Below are 18,934 nucleotides of genomic sequence, written 5' to 3'. Positions count from 1 at the left end.
ATAGTCGTAGCTATAAGGTGCGATGTCGGAAGTAGCCACATCGCACACTCGCCCGTGCACACATACACTACAAAACTGAAAAAAAAAAGACACCTGGCCTGCATTTGTTGTTTACTGTACATTGTGTGAACACTGTCCCATCTGAAGCAGCTTCCCAGTGGCAGGATGTGGTGGTGCGACACGTCCTCGCTCAACAACACCCACTTCCTATGCGTTTGATAAACAGCCTTGTGGTTTCACTCTCCTCCTGCCCCGTTGAACTCGTGTGTGTGTGTGTGTGTGTGGGGGGGGGGGGGGGGGGGGTATGCACACAACACCTCAGCTCGACAGCGCCACCATCTGCTTGTCTGACATGAGTCAGAATAAGTAACATGGGGGGGAATCCTAAGGTGTTAGTTGTGTTGCAAAGTTATGCACACATGTTCACATTTGGTCACGCTATTGTGACAAAAACGTCTGTATTTTTGTGGGATATTATGCAATAGACTAGCACCCAGTAGGGCATGATTGTGAAAAGGTAGGAAAATTATGTGTGCTTTTCACAATTTCTCTGCACTTGTATTCAGCCCCCCACCCACCATGAGTCAATGCTTCGTATAAATATTCACCTTTTACTGTAAATACAGCTACAGGTCTGTTTGGGTATATCTAAACTGAAGTTTTAGTCCAGTCTTCTGTGCTAAACAGTTCAAGCTCATTCATTTTGGGTGGAGACCATCTCTGAACAGCGACTTTCAAGTCTTACCAGAGATCCTCAGTTAGAGTGGGACAAAATCTGAAAAGTGCGGAGTGTGACTGACTGGACTTTTCTAACACTGACATGCATTCATCTAAACCGTCTGGCACGGGGCTCAGAGTTGTTATCCTGCCGGGACGTAAACCTCCACCCGATTCTTCTGCTTCTGCAGCCTGAGACAGATCTTCTTCCAATAATGTCCTGTATTACATTTATCTTCTCATCAATTCTGACCAGCTTTCCTCTCCTTGCTGAAGAAAAGCACAGAGTAAATGGAGCTAAATACAAAATGACCTCACACTCTTCAAATCACTGTTCATTTTTTTTTGTAATCTTGCCGTCTTGGTCCGTCGTACATGGTCCCAATAAACTCCATAAAATTTGTGGTTGCAAATTTACAAAATTGTGAAAGACATGAGGGGGTAAGCATAGCTTTGTTTGGCCCTGTGTCTCAAAAGAAGCCTTAAATAAATAAGATAAGAATGCTTTCAGATCAGTTCACAATAAGAGGAGATCAGTAAGTCGCATTAATCTTAAAGCTGAAAGCCTCTGAGTTTCAGCCACCACAGGACGACAACATTACGCTTTAGTTCAGCCTCTGTGTGTCTCTAAAGGTTGATGATTTGGTGGCAGAAAAGAGTGGAGCGCTGCTTCTCTTTTTATCCTCCTGTCTTCTCCCCTCTTCTCGGTTGCATGGGCACATACTGTCAGTCACATCTGTGAGCTGTCAGACCAAGAGCATGCATACATCTGAGTGGGGGGGGGCATTAGGCATGCTGATCCTTCACACTCCCCTTGTCAAACTTAACATTAAAATGAAAGTCAGTGGTGAGTGTTTAGAAAGTGTGAGCATGCAGTGTGTTTGTGTGAATGTGTGAGGCAGGAGACAAGTAGGGTCAAAAGAGAGGAGGCATGCCTAATCCTGTGGGATGTGGTGGTATTTTACTGTGAATGGGGATGGGATGTAGAGATGTGCTCAGTGGTGCATGGATCACCAAAACTTCCTAACTGACAGAGCAGAGTCCTCGGGGACCATTGTCAAAACTGGAGGAAGGAAAAAAACAGACTGGAAAAAGCCAGACTATCAGGAATTGTGATCCCGTTATACTTGTGCAATTATCAATAATAGAGGGACACACATTTACATTTCTATATAATATAAAAGAACTATAATTTAGAGACTTTTGTTCATGCTTTTCTAAACTGCTTACATGCATCTTTTGATTTTTCCTTATATCTTAGACAGACATTCATCATCCATCCATTTTCTATACTTGCATATTCTATGCAAGGTCAAGAGGAGCAGGTCACCCTGGACATGTTTATGTGGTTTGTTTGATGTTGGACCAACTAAAAGAGCTCTGAAGACCCGTATATTTGAGCCTTAGACCACTATACAAATATGTACCGTGCTAACGCCCTGCTTTATGTACATGCCAAACATAGCTCTGCAGCATCATTGGAGTTTTGGAGAATATTAAAAATGATATCTCCCTAACCTCTAGTGCAGGTGATATAATTAAGTTTTTGCTTGTCAGAGAGGCATGCTTGATTTATACACTGAACACAAGCAGCAGTGGGTAGTTACATAGTTATATTCACAGTGAAATTTACTTTGAGGAGTAGTTTTACTCTACTTTTTACTTTGACTTGAGTAATATTATTAAAAGGTTTTGCTACTCTCACTTGAGTGAAATCTCTGACTACTCTACACACCGTAACTAACTTCAATTAATAAAGAACAGACTTATTTTAACCAGAACTCCACCTGAGAGACACATCTACCGTTTATGTTGACGTGAGACTTCCTGTTTGAACACAAGCTTTGTTGGTTTAATGATATTTTCTTCCTGCTTAGATCACTGAGCCAATTACAGGTCAAGTGAAAATACTGAAAACAATACATATTGTCACCAGCATTACTTTGCACTGTTCTAACATGGATACATTAACTACTGGCAATATTAGTTATTTATAAGCATTTTAAGCACAAACATTATTTATAAACATTATATTTGGGAAAATGTTTTCTTTGCCCTAATCTGTTATTTTGTAATGATAGATGTGTTTTACTTAGATCTCCTTTTATTCTTTTAAACACTTGAATGTGTAAATGATTTTACGTTATTGTTTGTCTTATTACACTTTTTTCCCACATTAAATCAGATCAGTTCTAACACTGTGTATATACATTAACTGCTGTAAGCACTCGTTTCATCAGTTTTATGTTGGGCAAAATATGGGCTTTCTTCTGCATGAATTTGTAACCTTGTTATTTTTTGAAAATCTTTTACTTTAGTCTATAAAATACCAGACCAACAGTATTTTTACCTTCCTGGTTATTGGATTAAAAATTTCAAATTAGTTGTTATGATTAGTTACTCAGTTTGCTATTTTACCAAAAACTATTTAACTCTAACTTGAATAATTTCTTGGTTGGCAAGTTTTCATGTTTAGTGGTTTGTGATATGGCAACCCTGACTACGTGGGTAGAGTGGTTGTCTTTGTAATTGGAAGGTGGTGGGTTCCCTTCCAACATCCCCCCGTCACACGTCGATGTGCCCCTGGCGATGGTGCTTACCCACTAATTGCCGATCGGTGCATCGGTATATGAAAATATGTATATCAGTAATTGCAATTGGGTGAATATAGCTCTAGTATATGACTAGAAAAGCCCTTTATCAATTCAGTTCATTCACCAAATGCTGTGTTTTGTATGTATTTTGTAAAGTGGTTGGGAGTGTAACAGCACAGTAAACACACTTGCTTGCAGCATTATTTTGCTGTGCTTCTAATGAGTTCTGTACACAGGTGGGCTGCAATTACTTGCCTTGTTACCCTGTTCACTTGTGACTCTGATAAAGACACAGATGGAGTCAAAACGTTAGTCTCCATGATGTTTGCACAACAAAGATGGAAAACAGATCAGTTATTGGAATTAACACAGATTTATTCAACACAGAGGATCCTTGGCCAGGATTCAAAACAAAGATTTTGGCCTTCATACAAAGCTTTGTGTGGGGTGGAAAACTAGCTCCACACCTTGGACACACCATCCCCCATCTTAAAACATGGTGTTGGCAGCATCATGCTGTGGGGATGCTACTCAGGACAGCTGGTCAAGGTTAGTGGGGAGGTGGATATTTTTGTTTCTGTTGTAAGTTAAGTCTTTTCCATTTTGTGTCCCAATCTAAAATATAAACTTTTAGGATATTTTAACCAATTAACTGAAAACATTTTTAAATAATTAGGGTTGTTTTTTTCAAACTCAATTTATTTTTGAACAACTTTGAACGATATTCTTCACAAGACACACTTGTCAGAGTGACACACATAAACATGCTGTAAAACTGAAAAAAAAAAAGGTTTACTCTGAAAAAAGCAACACGCATTCAAACTCTGGGACACGAACAGTTTGTCCAGTAAACAAGGGCCGATGTTCAGTCGAATAAAAACAGCACAAAGTGATTTGTACATGGTGGGAGGAAGAGGACGGGGAGGAGGATTACAGTGACTCTATACAAGAAAATCATCTCTGAAAGCCATAATTTTTTATAAAATTACCTCAACAATCATGGGCCATATTCTGAGCAGCAGGACTGTGTGTCCAAAACTAAATAAGCAGCATCTCAGGGTTTTTTTTTTTTTTTTTTTTTTTTTTTTTTTTTTTTTTAGGGCATGCAGAGAAGAAAATGACCAGAACAAGAAAGTTGTGCTTGAAAAAAGTTTAAAGTGCACCATTAAGCAGGCCCCAGGTCAACATATTTTACACTTAGCCTGACTTTAAGCCGGACTTTGACATGAGAACTGGCACAAATCACACAAGCTGTAGCAAACCTGTAGATATGAAACTCTGTAGATTACTGCATCATGATCAAACTAATGAATGCCGGGTGGTTCTGGACAATCAGTCACAACTTTAAACATAGCTAATGTTAGTTGCTGTCAGAAGTTTTCAAAACCAGTTATTCATTTATTCCACGTGTGCATTTTATAGGAGGATGTAATATTCATGATTTCATATTACATATTTATATGAGACCTCATTCTCATAACTAGACAATATCCTATTGTGGGAAACTTAACGCTCAAGGATCAAAACAGGCTCCCAGATTTGCACAGCTATTAGCACAAAATCAGCATGACACTTTATTGCCATGTGCTAATCAAGTTTATCTTCTTTAGACAGAAATGATCACAATGTTTCTTGTTTGCACTTGCTTTGCAAATGAGCGCGTCTACGAAACAGGAAGGGAGAGGTAGCCCTGAGGTTTAGAGTGAACCTGCAGAAAGAAGAAGAGGATCAGCGTCATCAAATGAAATTTATGCAACACTGATCAACTGTGTCTTAAACCACAGAGTGACGCTGGGGGGCTAGATTGTACTCAACTGTTTGTCACAAAAGGGAAACGTAAATATTATATCCACTGATTACAGACAGTGCTAATAAAAAAACAAAATTCAGTTTCTCTTCTTGAAAGCCCCATTTACTTTCCTCTTGCCTCTTTTACTTAAGGTGAAATCAGGTGAACTCATGACTGCCCTTGTGTGGTGCAAATACCAGCTTGGTGTGTTTTCCTCTAAGCTCTTAGAAAACTGGTGGCTGTGGTAAATCTGTGTCTATGGCTGTGGTCCAGTTAACAATTTCTAAAGTAAATAAATGTTTGCTATGGTTTTCAAAAAAGTTTAATAATAACTAAAGTGATATTAACTAAAGTCTACACAAAAATGTCTCAACAAAGCGCTCCTGAAGTCACTCCTTTGTGATCTTAACCGTGTGCGTTGGTCCTTGTCGTCGCCCTGTTCCAACCTTCAGAGCAGTCAGAGCTTGGTTGGTGAAATGCCTTAGCAATAGTTGCACTGCAAAAACAGAACTAAAATAAGTTCAAATTTTCTTGAAATTTGTGTATTAGTTCTTTATTTGAGTAGGTAAATAAGATAATCTGCCAATGGAATAAGAGTTTTGCACTTAGAATAGGAAAAACTCATCTCCATCAACCTATTTTATTTCAAGTGCAGTATATCTAATTATCTTATTTTAGGGTTAAAATGACTCTTTCCATTGGCATATAATCTTATTTACCTCCTGAAATCAAGGACAAATACACTAGTTTCAAGAAAATTGTACTTATTTTTAGTTTTGTTTTTGCAGTGTGGCCTGCTGGATGGCCTGCAGATCTTTGCCTTAGTGGATTATTGGGTCTTACCTGAAAATGTCTTTGCTTGGTTCTGCTCTGATATGTACTCTCAACTCTGAGACCTCTGGGACATTAAGAAAGCAGCTCTTAGTGCTGAACTATCAGACAGGACATGGAAAAAAAGAAGAATGTTTACATTTCTTCTTTCATTCTTGCAGGTTTACAAATTTACCTTGAACATGTTTTCAGTTTGCTATTATGGGTTGCTTTATGTGGATGTTTTATAATATTATCTGAAATTGGTTTGATAATACATCTGTGGAAAAATTGTAGGAGTAGATCATTTGTATTTGTCTTGGGCTACCTGGGACTGAGAGTCAGAAAACAAATAAAAGTGTTCTTTACGAGACGTAAATTCAAGCCCATATTGTTAAAGCTCAATATTTATCAGGTATGAAAATCAATCAGCTACAAAAGAAGCAACTTTAATAAGTGACGTTTGACCAAAACATTAGAAGCAGTGAAACACTTGTATCATGATTACGTAGGGGGCATATTGTTAACCACCCAGTGTAAAGGTTTAGTAGTTTTTCCTGTTGTTGATGTAGTCATTTGTATTTTTCTACACAAATGTTTGCTGATCAGCTGCAAGAAAAGTAGGATAGATGTGTCTGACTGCAGTGTTGACAGACTGGAGAATGTGGCAATCAGTCAATCAGACTATTTACAGAGCACATTCCAATCAAATGTAACACAAAGTGCTTTTACAGAAGGTAAAACAAGAGTAAACACGGAAACAACCCTCACCAGTGAGACAAAAAAGGCGAAGTAAGTGACATAATAATAATAAGTGACGCTTTATTCTTATAATAATTAGAATAAAGTGCACTGAAAATGCAGAAATAAGGAAACACAACTGTAAATGAAGAATCCCCACAAATAAATGTAAACAACACAAAGACTTCCTGAGTTGTGGAGTGGGAAAAGACTAACTAAAACACAAATTAACAGGGATAAAACCCAAAAGTGTAGTTAATCATGCAGGAAAAATTATCTTAAAGCCCATGTCTATTGAACAAAGCAAAATCAAACTTACTTGAAATTTGATGGACAAATAAAAAAAAGCTTTAGCTGCTTGCAGCGCCGGTGTTATGTTGTGTTTGTGAATTTAAAAGTGCAGCTATAGTCGTGTCAAAGAACTTCAGCAGGTAAACTGCATTGTTCTGTAAATCAGCCGTTGTTTTTCTTCCTTTTTTAATTAGAATATTTAATTTTTACCTGAATAGGCCTTGTTATTTAAGAATCATTGGACTTGATTCCCCCCCAACCCATTTCTCATAAGTTTTTTTCTCTTCTGCTGTACACCATAACTTTATGCTTAGCTTTCCCCTCTATATTATTTAATCGTATGTATAAGTGTCGCGTCTTCTTTCTCCTTGTTTCTGCTACCGTCACACCAAAAAGAATGTTCCCATTGTGGGACAATAAAGGTACTTCATAGCTCCATATTATTTGTATTCTGTTTTCATTAAATCGTGTAAAATAAAGTACAAACACGTTTCATTTTGCAAACAAAAAAGTCTTCCTCTTAGTTTTGAAAAATAAGAGCTTTCCAAATCGAAAACCCGCAAAATCATTCAACACCAATTTCTCACCTGCTGTGTGACTCATTTGACCAGCGGGTGGCGCAGTTGGTGCGCTGGGTCAACACGCCGGCCTGTGCTGACCCGGCAGTAGAAGAAGAAACACCGGCGGACCTTTAACAGAACAGGAAGTAGTGTGTGTAGGTAAAGCGGCTAAGCTGTTGGCCGCTATTATGGCGCTTGATGTGAAAACCAGAGCAAAACGGTACGAGAAGCTGGACTTCCTGGGAGAGGGTCAGGTAGGTATCGCTTCAGCGCTCAATTTTGTTGTTTTATTTTTCTGTTTGTTCGGTTCTACGGAGCTCCCGGCGGGGAGGTAGTTAGCGTTAGCTGGTTGCTAATGTCAACAAAGCCCTGCTGCTGCTGCTGCTGAGTTCAGCCAGATATGATGAACAGATTCTGTTTCCTCTGCAGTTCGCCACGGTCTATAAAGCCAGAGACAAACGGACTGACACGATAGTTGCTATTAAGAAGGTACAATCACACCGTGCGCTGCTAAACCTTTACAGTGATTTCCGCTAAATAAATAACACCAGGCTTGTCTTCATGCTTCTGTCAGATTAAGGTCGGCCACAGAACGGAGGCCAGAGATGGTGAGTTATGGCCTCCTTGTTTAAGCTACTCCTCTTCTAACGACAAGCTGCAGATTGTTTCAGTGCTGGTCCTCCTCCCCTGCAGGTATAAACCGCACCGCGCTCAGAGAGATCAAGTTGCTCCAGGAGCTGCATCACCCAAACATCATCGGGGTAAGCGTTTGGTTTTTATGTCAACATAGATGAGTCCAAACTTTTGAGACAAGCTAATGCTTGTTTTTATTAATATTATGCTTCAATGTGCCGCAGCTGTTGGATGCCTTTGGACATAAATCAAATATAAGTCTGGTGTTTGATTTCATGGAAACAGACCTGGAGGTGAGATTTGTCTCTTTTTATTATTATTTATTATTATTATTATTATTATTATTATTATTATTGTTACATAGAACTCATTTAGTTGTTTGCAGGATTTTTTTAACTAATAGGTCATTTAATCATTTAATTAAAGACATCTTAACTAGAGAATCAGTTGGCCTTATGCACAGTATTTCAACAAACAACACCGTAGTTAAATCTGTAGATTTCTGGTTCCCCAAAACATCAATGTTTGAGTACTCTTTCCAAAAAATTAAAAATTAAAAAAAATGCCATCCCAAGGACGACAGTGAATCCATAGCCAGCCTTGGTGGGAGTCATTTTCTACAGTTCAGATGAAGAACCAAGGACATAGACAAGATGTGCTAAGCCTGGTAGACAAGAGTAGGAACGGTCACTTTATGTTCACCTTCCCTAAACAGACCGGTCTTATAGAAAAGCAACATTTATCCCTAATTCTGCTTAAATATTGTTTAACTTGTGAAATTATGTTAAACATAACACATAATGCCATCTCTAACATCAGGTGGATTTATTTTTAACATTAATTTAAGCACATATATCTAAACGGCAGCTAGATCTAGTAGTAGTCATCACATGCCTGTGTAGAATACTATGTTTTTGTGCTGTCCTGCTCTATAGAGTATACCTAGCTGAGTAATTGATCCGGGTGTCGGCTCAGGTAAGCAACCGACGCTTAACAGCGGTCCCTCTGAGCTTATCAAACGCAGGTTTAAAATGACATTACCTTATTAAGAGGGGTGCTTGGCTCTCCTTTAGTTTCCACACCTGAGCTTTCCTTGTTTTTTTTTGCGTCTGGAATGATTCCCATACATTTAAGTTTATCTTCCTCTCATAACCAAATAAAAAGTATGAGCAACCTTCTTTCAGTCAGCTGACCAGCAGTGCTCTGCAATCGTGGGAGAGGAGCAATGCTGCATGACTCTGTGCTCCATATAACCAGAAAAAAAACTCCTATGTAGAAACACTACAATACAGACAGTGGCTTTATGGCTGTAGCTTCACATTAAACACTAAATGCTGTTTTTAAATGAAGGTTTTTGTTATGAAGGGGGAAAAATCCTAGCCTACATGGCTATGTGTGAAGATAGGATTGCCACCTAAACTTTGTTGGGCCGCCCTTGGCAGCAACAACAGCAATCAGGTGTTTGTGATGACTGACTTTGAGTCTTTGACGTCGCTGTGGAGGAGTTTTGGCCCATTAATCTTTGCTAGAATAGTTTTCATTCAGCCTCATTGTAGGTTTGAACATGTGAGCGGACATTTTTAAGGCCATGCCTCAACATCTCAATGGGATACAGCCCGGGACTTTGACTATGCCACTCCAAAGTCTTAGACTCTGGTGTGTGTTGGATCGTTGTCCTGCTGCGAGACCCAAGCTCCAGCTTAAGGTCATGAACGGCTAGTTGGACATTGTCCTACAGGATGCCTTGCTAGACAACAGAATTCACGGCTCCATTTACCACAGTATGTCTTCCTTGGACCTGAGGCAGCAAAACAGCCCCGAATCATCACACCACCACCATTTTACTGTTACGTTGTTTCCTCTCTGAAAAGCTGTTACTTTTACACCAGATGTAATGGGACACTCATCTTTTCCCCAGAGTATTAGTCGGCCGGCCACTCCTGGGAAGACTCTCCAACGTTTCATGTTTTGTCGATTTGTGGCTAATGGCTCTCGCAGTGATTCGCTGGAGTCCCACAACTTAAGAAATGGCTTATAACCTTTTCCAGACTGCTAAATCTCATTGTTTCGCATTTGTTCCTGAATTTCCCTGGATTAACCAATTTGTGCGGCAGGACTCTAAGTGTTTACTTGACCGAGAACAGATGTTGCAGCGGCCATCTGTCTCTGCTGTGTTTGGAGATTTAAGTCAGTAAAATGTTTTTAAAAGTTCTATTTTACGTTTTACTCTTTTATCTCTTCTTGCTCTTTAATAATCATGGAAGGAAACACCTGAAAGCAAATGTTTATTTTTTTTATTGTTTCCCTCTTTCCTGTGCTTCTTTGTCTAACACCTGCGAAACAGTTCCCATATTTTCTCATCATTAAACAAAGAGGGGAAAATTGACCGTAAGGTCAGATCACATTTACGATTTAGCAATGAAAACACGAGCAGGACGATAAAGTCTGCAGGCATCACTAAAGCTTGAAGGCATCAGAGCTTTTGTATTTTTAGCGCTCCGTTAGCACACAGGGCTCCAGATGGGCGGCCGTCACTAATTCGTTTAGGCTTGAAGCGGGTGACGCAAGATGAACATGCTTTAAAGAAAATCAATATCAATCTGGTCTTGGCTCTGGATATAAATGTATGCCATCATTTGCTCGTGGTTAGAAGACTAAGGAGAGGGGAGGCTGAAGTGTGAAGCTGAGATATTATTTTAAGAGCATACCCTGACTGTTATTTTAATTACTAATGACATTACATGACCTGTTTCTAAAGCTCTCTGAAAACCAGTGTAGCTATGGAGGGTGTAAAGTTGAATTAGAGTGATTTCTGTTTTTAGGCCTCCATATTATTTCCTTCACTTCTCCCTCTGGTTTTATCTCTATTTGATCAGTTAATCATTGATCGTGAGTCCAGGTTTGCTTTAGATATTTATATTTGTGTTTTGTTTTTGTTTTTTTTCTCAGGTCATCATTAAAGACACCAGCCTTGTCCTAACTCCAGCCAACATTAAAGCCTACATCCTCATGACGCTACAAGGGTTGGAGTTCATGCACCGACACTGGGTCCTGCACAGGGTAAGAGAGCGTAAACACAACAGAGACACGTACATCATAACCACATATTTCATGCTGGTTTCTAATTTCTTCTTCTTTTTTTTTCCATGGCTAGGATCTGAAGCCCAACAATCTGCTGTTAGACGGGAGCGGGGTGCTGAAGTTGGCCGATTTTGGTTTGGCCAAAGCTTTTGGCAGCCCCAACAGAGTATACACACATCAAGTTGTGACCAGGTCAGAGATGTTGTTCTAATACAGACAGAACGATAAAGAGACGTTGTCTTGGATCTTTCGTGGATCTATGTGATCAAAAGAAACGGCATGCATTATATCAACTAGAATATGGGTTCTAAAATAGGAATTTTGGTTGATTGCAATTATTTAGCTAAAATAAACAGAGGAGCAAATTAGAATGCCTAGTGCTTTTACTGGATATATGTATTGTCCTGCAAATTATTAACACCCCTTGAACTTTTCCCTTATTTGTCAAATTAGAACCTCAAACCTACAGTATTTTAAGTGAAAGTGCCTATATTAGTATTCCCTGCAGATACAGCTGCAGTGCTTTTAGGGCATGTCTCTACCTGCTTTGCACATTTAAAGAGTTGTTTCCCTATTCTTCTTTCCGAAATTACTCAAATTCAGTCAGTATGAATGGAGAACACCTGCTTACAGCAATTAAATGTCCTGATGTAGATTTTCAGTTAGATGTAGGGCTGGGCTTTGACTAGGCCATTTCAGTTCTCCATAGAAACCATTCAGTTGTAGTTCTGGCTGAACGTTTTAGGTATGTGTTCCTGCTGGAAGGTGACCTTCTGCCCCGGTTCAGTTGATGCTAAGTCCCGTCAACTCTGACCAGCTTCCCTGTCCGTGCTGAACAAATTACCCCCACAGCATGACGCCGCTGCCACCATGTTTCACCATAGGGGGGTTGTGTTCAGTTTGTAGTCTTGGTCGGATCTTGTCAGAGGGCCCGTTCCACATCTTTGTTGTGTTCTCCAGTTGGCAAATTGCAAGCGGGACTTCTCTGAATATTTGGCTTTTCTCTGTTCTAGTTGTGACATTTTTCCTAATTTTGTACCTTGTCTCTTTTCCAGGTGGTACCGCTCCCCTGAGCTCCTGTTTGGTGCCAGGATGTACGGCGTGGGCGTCGACATGTGGGCTGTGGGGTGCATCCTGGCCGAGTTGCTTCTGCGGGTAGAGAACCACATGCAGCACTGTGCCATGACCTGTTCTCTATCTGTATTCTGATGACCTCCTTTAACTGCAGATACCGTTTCTTGCTGGAGACTCGGATCTTGACCAACTGACCAAAATCTTCGAAGCTCTCGGGACTCCCACAGAAGAGACCTGGCCTGTCTGTATCCGTTTAGTTTCTGGATTTATTTGAGATGTGAGACCTTTAACGTTTATCTGCCGAATGTCTCTGCAGGGGATGACCAGCCTACCAGACTACGTGTCCTTCAAGATGTTTCCTGGCACCCCTCTGGAGCATATTTTTAGTGCGGCTGGAGACGATTTACTTGAGCTCCTGCAAGGCCTCTTTACCTTTAACCCATCAACGAGGACCACGGCTACACAGGTATAAAAAAAAAAAAACACTCACACAAAAGGAGCTCTTCTCCCCTGCGTTATTAGTGGGGACCTATCTATGAAAGAAAATATGCTTTAAAATGTTTTTTTCTTTCTTAGCTATAATAATCCCCCCCCCCCTCCCCCACATGTAAGGACAATTTAAAACCATCAAGTTTAAGATTACCTTTTTTTTGCCCCTGCGTTTTCTAGTATAACAACAATAACCTGATATTACAGTTTTTATTGATTGCTTTGACGCAGCAGTCAACTCAAAATCCACATTTTTCAAAACAGTTAACACAGAGGCCTAAACAGCGGCAACAATGGTCAAAATTACACATTTTGTTTGCAAAAGGCTAAAACTCTGCCATAACGTGTAAAATATGAACCAAAAGCAAATTTTGCCCTCAAACAACACAACCTGCACACAAATGTTTGAGCCCTTCCAATTATTCATTACACAAGGAGCAACAAAATACAAAATACCACACTCAATGTGAATCAGTGCAGCATTGCCGGTTCATTGTAGCCAAAGACTGTACGCCGCTTACATGTCAGTTTCTTTTGTAGTCAAATTTGCCTTCTTGCAAAAAATTGATCCAGAGTCAGATATGTTGTGATGCAAATTTTATTGATTATTTATTCTTTTTTTTTTTTTTTTTTTTTTTTTTTTTAAATTGTGGCTACATATGAAATATTCCAACAGAAGATACTAGAGCTGTCTGTCTCTTCTGGTCTCTTTTCTCTTGACTCATCTTCATCACACTCAATATTTTCCCTTGCGATGCACCTGGGGAAAAAATCTTCTTGCATGCCTGATCCATCCTTGACATGCCTCTGCATCTACTGTATATCATGGGCAGCAGCAGTCATTGCATTGAGCGCGGACATCTGCTCATAGGGGCGGTGATCATATAATTTCCATCTCCATGCAATGAAGAATTCCTCTATAGGAATATATAGAGATGTATATACTTTATAGCAGCAATACCTGCTCTCCCATCGAAAAACTCTTTCGATGGGTGCAACCGTGTTTCTATTGAGAAAAGGTTGGACTCTTTGTTCACCACATCAGCTACCCCATCAGCTACCCCAGCTACCACATTTACCACATGATAAATCATAGTTGCCTGAATTTCATCTGTAAATTGAGCCCTTCCAGCTACACCTCCACCTCGTACACGGACTCCTCTTCCTCATAATCTTCTTCCCCTTACCCGTCTACCTCTTACTCTGACTCTCATCTGCCTTAGACCATCCATGCTTCCAAAGAACACACAACATGCAGGCACAGGCACGCACCTTTTACGTAAAGCCTGCAAAATGTTTTTACAAAATTGTGTAAAGAGGTGTCAATCAGGTGCTTTAGCTATTTCATTCTGATCAAGAAGTTTCTAAGAGATTGGAACATATAGTTTCTGTTTTGCTGCCACAGCTAAAGCAATGGAGTTTGGACTGCATGAATGACATCTGTGTTAACTGTTTTGCAAAAGGGTGGGGAAAATGTGTCAAACCAATGAAAATGGGTTAACTCATTTGCAAGAAGTGTCTTTTGCTCTGCTGAGGTGGTGACGCTGAAAACTGAGAGGTTGCCAGTTTCTTCAAACAGGTCAAAGCAATCAATAAAAACTGTAACTTTAACGGCATAACATTCTGGATTTATAAAACATGTTATTATGGTACTAAACAAGGAAAAAAAACACATCTTAAGAGTTCAAGGCAGAAAATACAACTTGATTTCTGTTACTTTGTTTTCTTTGACAGTTTAAAAGATGTTTTACCTCTGCTTAAAAAACAGGTTTAGCGATCAGGTTAATAGCTGCCTCGTTTAGCAGTTTGTTGGCAGAAGTTTACTGACTTTACGAGTAAAAAAACAATTTATTTTTAGTTCCTAGATAACCTTATCTGTGTGTTTTGTTTTTGTTTTTTTGTTTTTTTAACGTCCCTAACCGCTGAAAATGTAGAGGAGACAAATTGAAGTATAACATGTGATCACCTTCTAGCATATTCTGCAGATTTAGTGACTCCTTTCATTCTGTAGACCTTTATTTTTCATTAACATCCTGGCAAGCCAGCCAAGGTGCCTTGAAAATGTCATCAGATTTCTAAATCCTTCCCTGCACACCACAACATAACACGGTGGTGGCAGTATCATGGTGTGGGGGTGGTTCTCCTCAGTGACTGGGAAGCTGGACAAACTTAATGGTAAGATGGACACAGCTAAATACAAGGCAGTCCTGGAGGATTGTACAAATGTGATTAGTTATTTATTTTCCAATTGACAACTAAGTGCCGCTATTTGCTGCTCTGTGCTAGAAAATCCCAGTAAAATATGTAGGAGTTTGTGGCTGGAATGTGAAACAATGTGAAAATTCAAGGGATATAAATGCAAGTAAGCGCTGGCTGCTCTCTGCGGTGGAAATAAACTGGGGGTCTGGGTTAAGGTGTGCCGGTTACACCTAAATCCTTACTTTTTAGCTCTGGGTGAAAAACGATTTGCACCCAGGTGGTCGGTGTGGCAATGCAGACATTTTTGGTTGAAATGTTCTGAATTGACATGTTAAATATTCACAAGAATAATGCAGACCTTGATTTGAAGTTGAGACCTGGTTTAAAATAAACAATAGTTAAAAAAAAAAAAACATAGCTTCACGCAAACTGTTTTAAAAGTTTATAGGTTGGATTTTGTGCACTGGCCTTCCACCCCTCCACCACCACTGTAAGAATTAAACTCAGCCCATCTGCCTCCAGTGGTTCCCCAGACGGATTGTCCCCTGATCGCTGTATTACTCCTTCATACAAGCCCACTTGGACTGAGCTTAGAATTTATTTTCTAACTTGTTCCATATTGAATCCATGTTGACAGTCCTTTCCTTTTATTCTCCAGGCTCTAAAGATGAAGTACTTCAGTAATCGCCCGGGCCCCACTCCCGGTCCCCAGCTACCCCGACCCAACGCCTCAGCTGAAGCTTTGAGGGAGAAGGAAACGGTTGGACTGAAGAGGAAAATAGAGGGCTTGGATACAAGTAATTAAAACTAATGTTTGCGTTCTTCTGCATTCATGAGCTAAAGATCTAACTATTTACTGCTGTTCGCACCATTTTTAACATTGCCGCTGGTTTTGAAATTAGCTTTAAACATTGAGACAGCCCTGTCAGACCCAAGCTTCATAAAGCAGGGTTTAAATCTGTACCTAATAAACCCCAGTTTACCTTCATGCTCCGCACACTGATGTTCTAAATCTAATGCACCCAAACACTGAAACTAGCAATTCACTGTGTGGGTGTTGGCTGTAATTAAAGCTTAAGTTAGCAATGCAGGCTATTCTGAAGCTGAAAATGCACGTACGGGTTAGTGGGAAGGTTTGTTTTAGTGGAGCCCGAGCATTGGTGGAACTGGGAGGTTCAAAGCTTTTTCCAGCTCCTCCTTGTGGTTTGGAAAATATCCGGGCTTGACTTCACGCTGAGTTCTGAAGGCTATATTATAGAGAGCTCGTCATGCTAGGATACTCTGCAGAGAGTCAGTATGCTATTTTCCATATGTAGACACATTGTGTAGATCTTTTGTTCATAATATCTTTGTTTTTGTTTTTCAGCCGTAATGAAGAAGAAGCTCATTTTCTGACCTGCTGGGATCTGCTAGATAAGAAGAAATCTATGAACTTCTCCTGGGATGCAGGAATCTCCACTGGATTTAAATGAAAATCCAGATTCAGCAGAGCCAGGCTCAGATGAGGTGGACTTTAGGACTTTCTGGGAGCAATAATATTTATGTGGGGACTGTCCACCTAGGTTACCTCAGGATATCCTGTGTGCTGCTGGTCTCAGGCTCAAGATGGTTCCTCATCGATGCTTCAACTCTGGAAGCTCATGGGAATATATAAGTTTGTTACATAAAAAAAAACACAAGTCTTATTCATGTCATGAGTGTATTTTTTATGTATGAATAATAAATGATATGAATGCAAATCTGATATTGTGCATTTTGTGTTTCACTGTCTCCACGTGAAACGGTTAGTGTTATTTATGAATGTCTGCTAGTCTGGACTGATCGTATGACACGTTTTAGAGCTTCTAGCCGGAGATTTTTGTAAAATCAAACTTGTTTTGGGTTTCATTTCTTTACAGTCTGTCGTTTTCATAAAGTTTCCTTGGACATTTTTTTGTTTGTCCTAAAATATACTCTCCCAGAACAAGCTTCCACACACAAATCCCTCCAATGAAATCACATAAGCTATAAAGTTGTCGTTTTTTTTTGTTGTTTTTTTTCTCTTTGCATGGTTTTATTTCAATTCTTTTTTTGAAATACTACAAGTTAATGTGTTTTCTGTATGGCTGCAGCGACAGCTTTGTGTCGTATGTGAAGACATTTTTAAGGACTCCCCAGGTAGGTTTGGCGACAAGAATGCCTGAAGTCCCAAACATGGATTCATCCGCTGCTTATCTGACCAACAATGTGTTGTGTTCTGAGTCATCCCACTGATGGCTGTCTTAATTAACAATCACAATAAAGCTTTGGCTTTTGATGGCAGCCAAACGTTGACTGAAGTGTGAGAGATTGAGTCACAGGACAGCTTCTGGCAAACAGCAACACAGCTTTAGCAGCGTGGGCCATGTCAGGGAGGCCTCACTGTCAGCAGCTCAACTCTGATCAGATAAACTGCAAGGGTGGAAATTACACAGGAGGAAAAAAGAGATTTCACCTCCCACTAAATAAAGCTGGTACATCCTTAAGATGTACAAATTAAAGGCTGAGAGAGTGTAAAACCATAATATGTTCCCTGTACTCACAAGATTAGAATCAATATGTTACAAGGGGAACGATCTCGTGTTATCGTTCTACACCAGTCCTTTAAGCTCCCATTGCTGTCAGTCAAGTGAGCCATTAAATGAACATCCCCACCGACTGATGTGCCACAATCCAAGCAGACCTAAAGAGACCAAATAGAAGTTTTCATTTTATTTGGTGTCTGCTTCATAGAAAGAATGGTGTTCTGTTTGCCGCTGTTATGCCAAACAGATTTGCTTTACCAAGGGAGGCTTTATACCTTAATGATTTATTGTATTGATGTTACAGTATTCTATAAAAACTGGTGCCAAACATGAGGGGAAGGGGGATGACAACAAAGCGTTTGAACAAAGCATTGGCAGTAGGGTAATGGCTGATTGTGGCACTGCCGGTTTTGTTAAAACAAAAAAAATTTTATTCCTAAAACAAAATACTTATTTTGGGAGGAAGCCGGAGTACCCAGAGAAGAACCCCCAAATGAAGAGGGAGAACATGCAAACTCCCCTGCAGAAAGACATCATTCAAACACCGGATCTTCTTGCTGCAAGGCAAAAGTTCCTCCATCTGTGCCACCACCTTGCTGCCCCAACTCAGATATTTCTTTCTTAATTTCCATCAATCAATCAAGCAAACTTTATTTATAAATGGTTTTACACACTAACATGACCAAATGGCTGTTCAGGTCTATAAAACAAAAGAAATAAAAACCTAAAATAGGTCAAATACAACATCTACAGTAAAACTAATAGAATAAGAGCAGTCAACACAATAAATAAGACAAGTTTAGTTCTATAGCACATTTAACTACAAGGACAATGGAAAGTGCTTTACATGATTTAAACATTGGAAAATAAAAACAAGTAAAAAAAATTTAATAAAGCTATTTAAGAAATCGAACATGACACCCAGGCTCAACTGGAATGAAAAGTCAAGTTGGAAGCGGATTTAAAATCATTATGGTGAATGGAAGACGCCACAGAGAAAGCTCTGTCTCCTCGGCTCACGAGGCGAGTCCTCCTAAGAACAGCTAGAAGCAGCAGGTTACTAGGAGTGTAAATCACCAGCTTTATCACAATATGTTTATACCAGTTTGTTTGGATAACACACCATATTTGCCCGTCTGTTAGAATATGATTTAGATGAAATTCAACTCACAAGTCTGCGATCGATGACATATCATCTGCTCATCTAACACTATTGTTTACACTGATATATATGGTACACCTGGTCTGGCGTTCTGTTAGCTGTGACATCATCCAGAGAAGACGGCTCACCCGCTACTACCATCTAATGTAGAACAGATTACTAGATCAATGTGTGCTTCTGTGCTTTTTTTGTCTCTCTTGTTGTGTCTCTGCTCTGTCTTCTCTAACCTCCAGTCGGTCGAGGCAGATGAC

The 18,934-nt window shown here is 39.8% G+C and overlaps 1 protein-coding gene across 1 annotated transcript; it reads left to right on the top strand.

The window, feature by feature from the left end:
- Positions 1 to 7,606: 7,606 nt before the first annotated feature.
- On the top strand, positions 7,607 to 16,722 carry cdk7 (cyclin-dependent kinase 7). Its single transcript, XM_012861373.3, has 12 exons — positions 7,607 to 7,756; positions 7,932 to 7,991; positions 8,077 to 8,110; positions 8,196 to 8,263; positions 8,360 to 8,428; positions 11,085 to 11,195; positions 11,290 to 11,408; positions 12,272 to 12,371; positions 12,445 to 12,531; positions 12,607 to 12,756; positions 15,637 to 15,775; positions 16,345 to 16,722. Exons 1-12 carry the CDS (start codon positions 7,691 to 7,693, stop codon positions 16,371 to 16,373), a joined length of 1,032 nt encoding a protein of 343 aa, XP_012716827.2. The 5' UTR covers positions 7,607 to 7,690; the 3' UTR covers positions 16,374 to 16,722.
- Positions 16,723 to 18,934: the final 2,212 nt, after the last annotated feature.

This window comes from Fundulus heteroclitus, chromosome 12, assembly GCF_011125445.2.
Source record: "Fundulus heteroclitus isolate FHET01 chromosome 12, MU-UCD_Fhet_4.1, whole genome shotgun sequence".
Classification (NCBI taxonomy): Eukaryota; Metazoa; Chordata; class Actinopteri; order Cyprinodontiformes; family Fundulidae; genus Fundulus; species Fundulus heteroclitus.
The sequence above is the reverse complement of the archived record's forward strand: the minus strand, read 5'-3'. Positions and strand labels throughout refer to the sequence as shown.

Coding starts and splice junctions, on each gene's coding strand:
- cdk7 (XM_012861373.3), top strand. CDS start 7,691: ATGGCGCTTGATGTGAAAACCAGAGCAAAACGGTACGAGAAGCTGGAC. Junction 7,757..7,931: donor ACTTCCTGGGAGAGGGTCAG/GTAGGTATCGCT, acceptor TTTCCTCTGCAG/TTCGCCACGGTCTATAAAGC. Junction 12,757..15,636: donor CGAGGACCACGGCTACACAG/GTATAAAAAAAA, acceptor TTTATTCTCCAG/GCTCTAAAGATGAAGTACTT.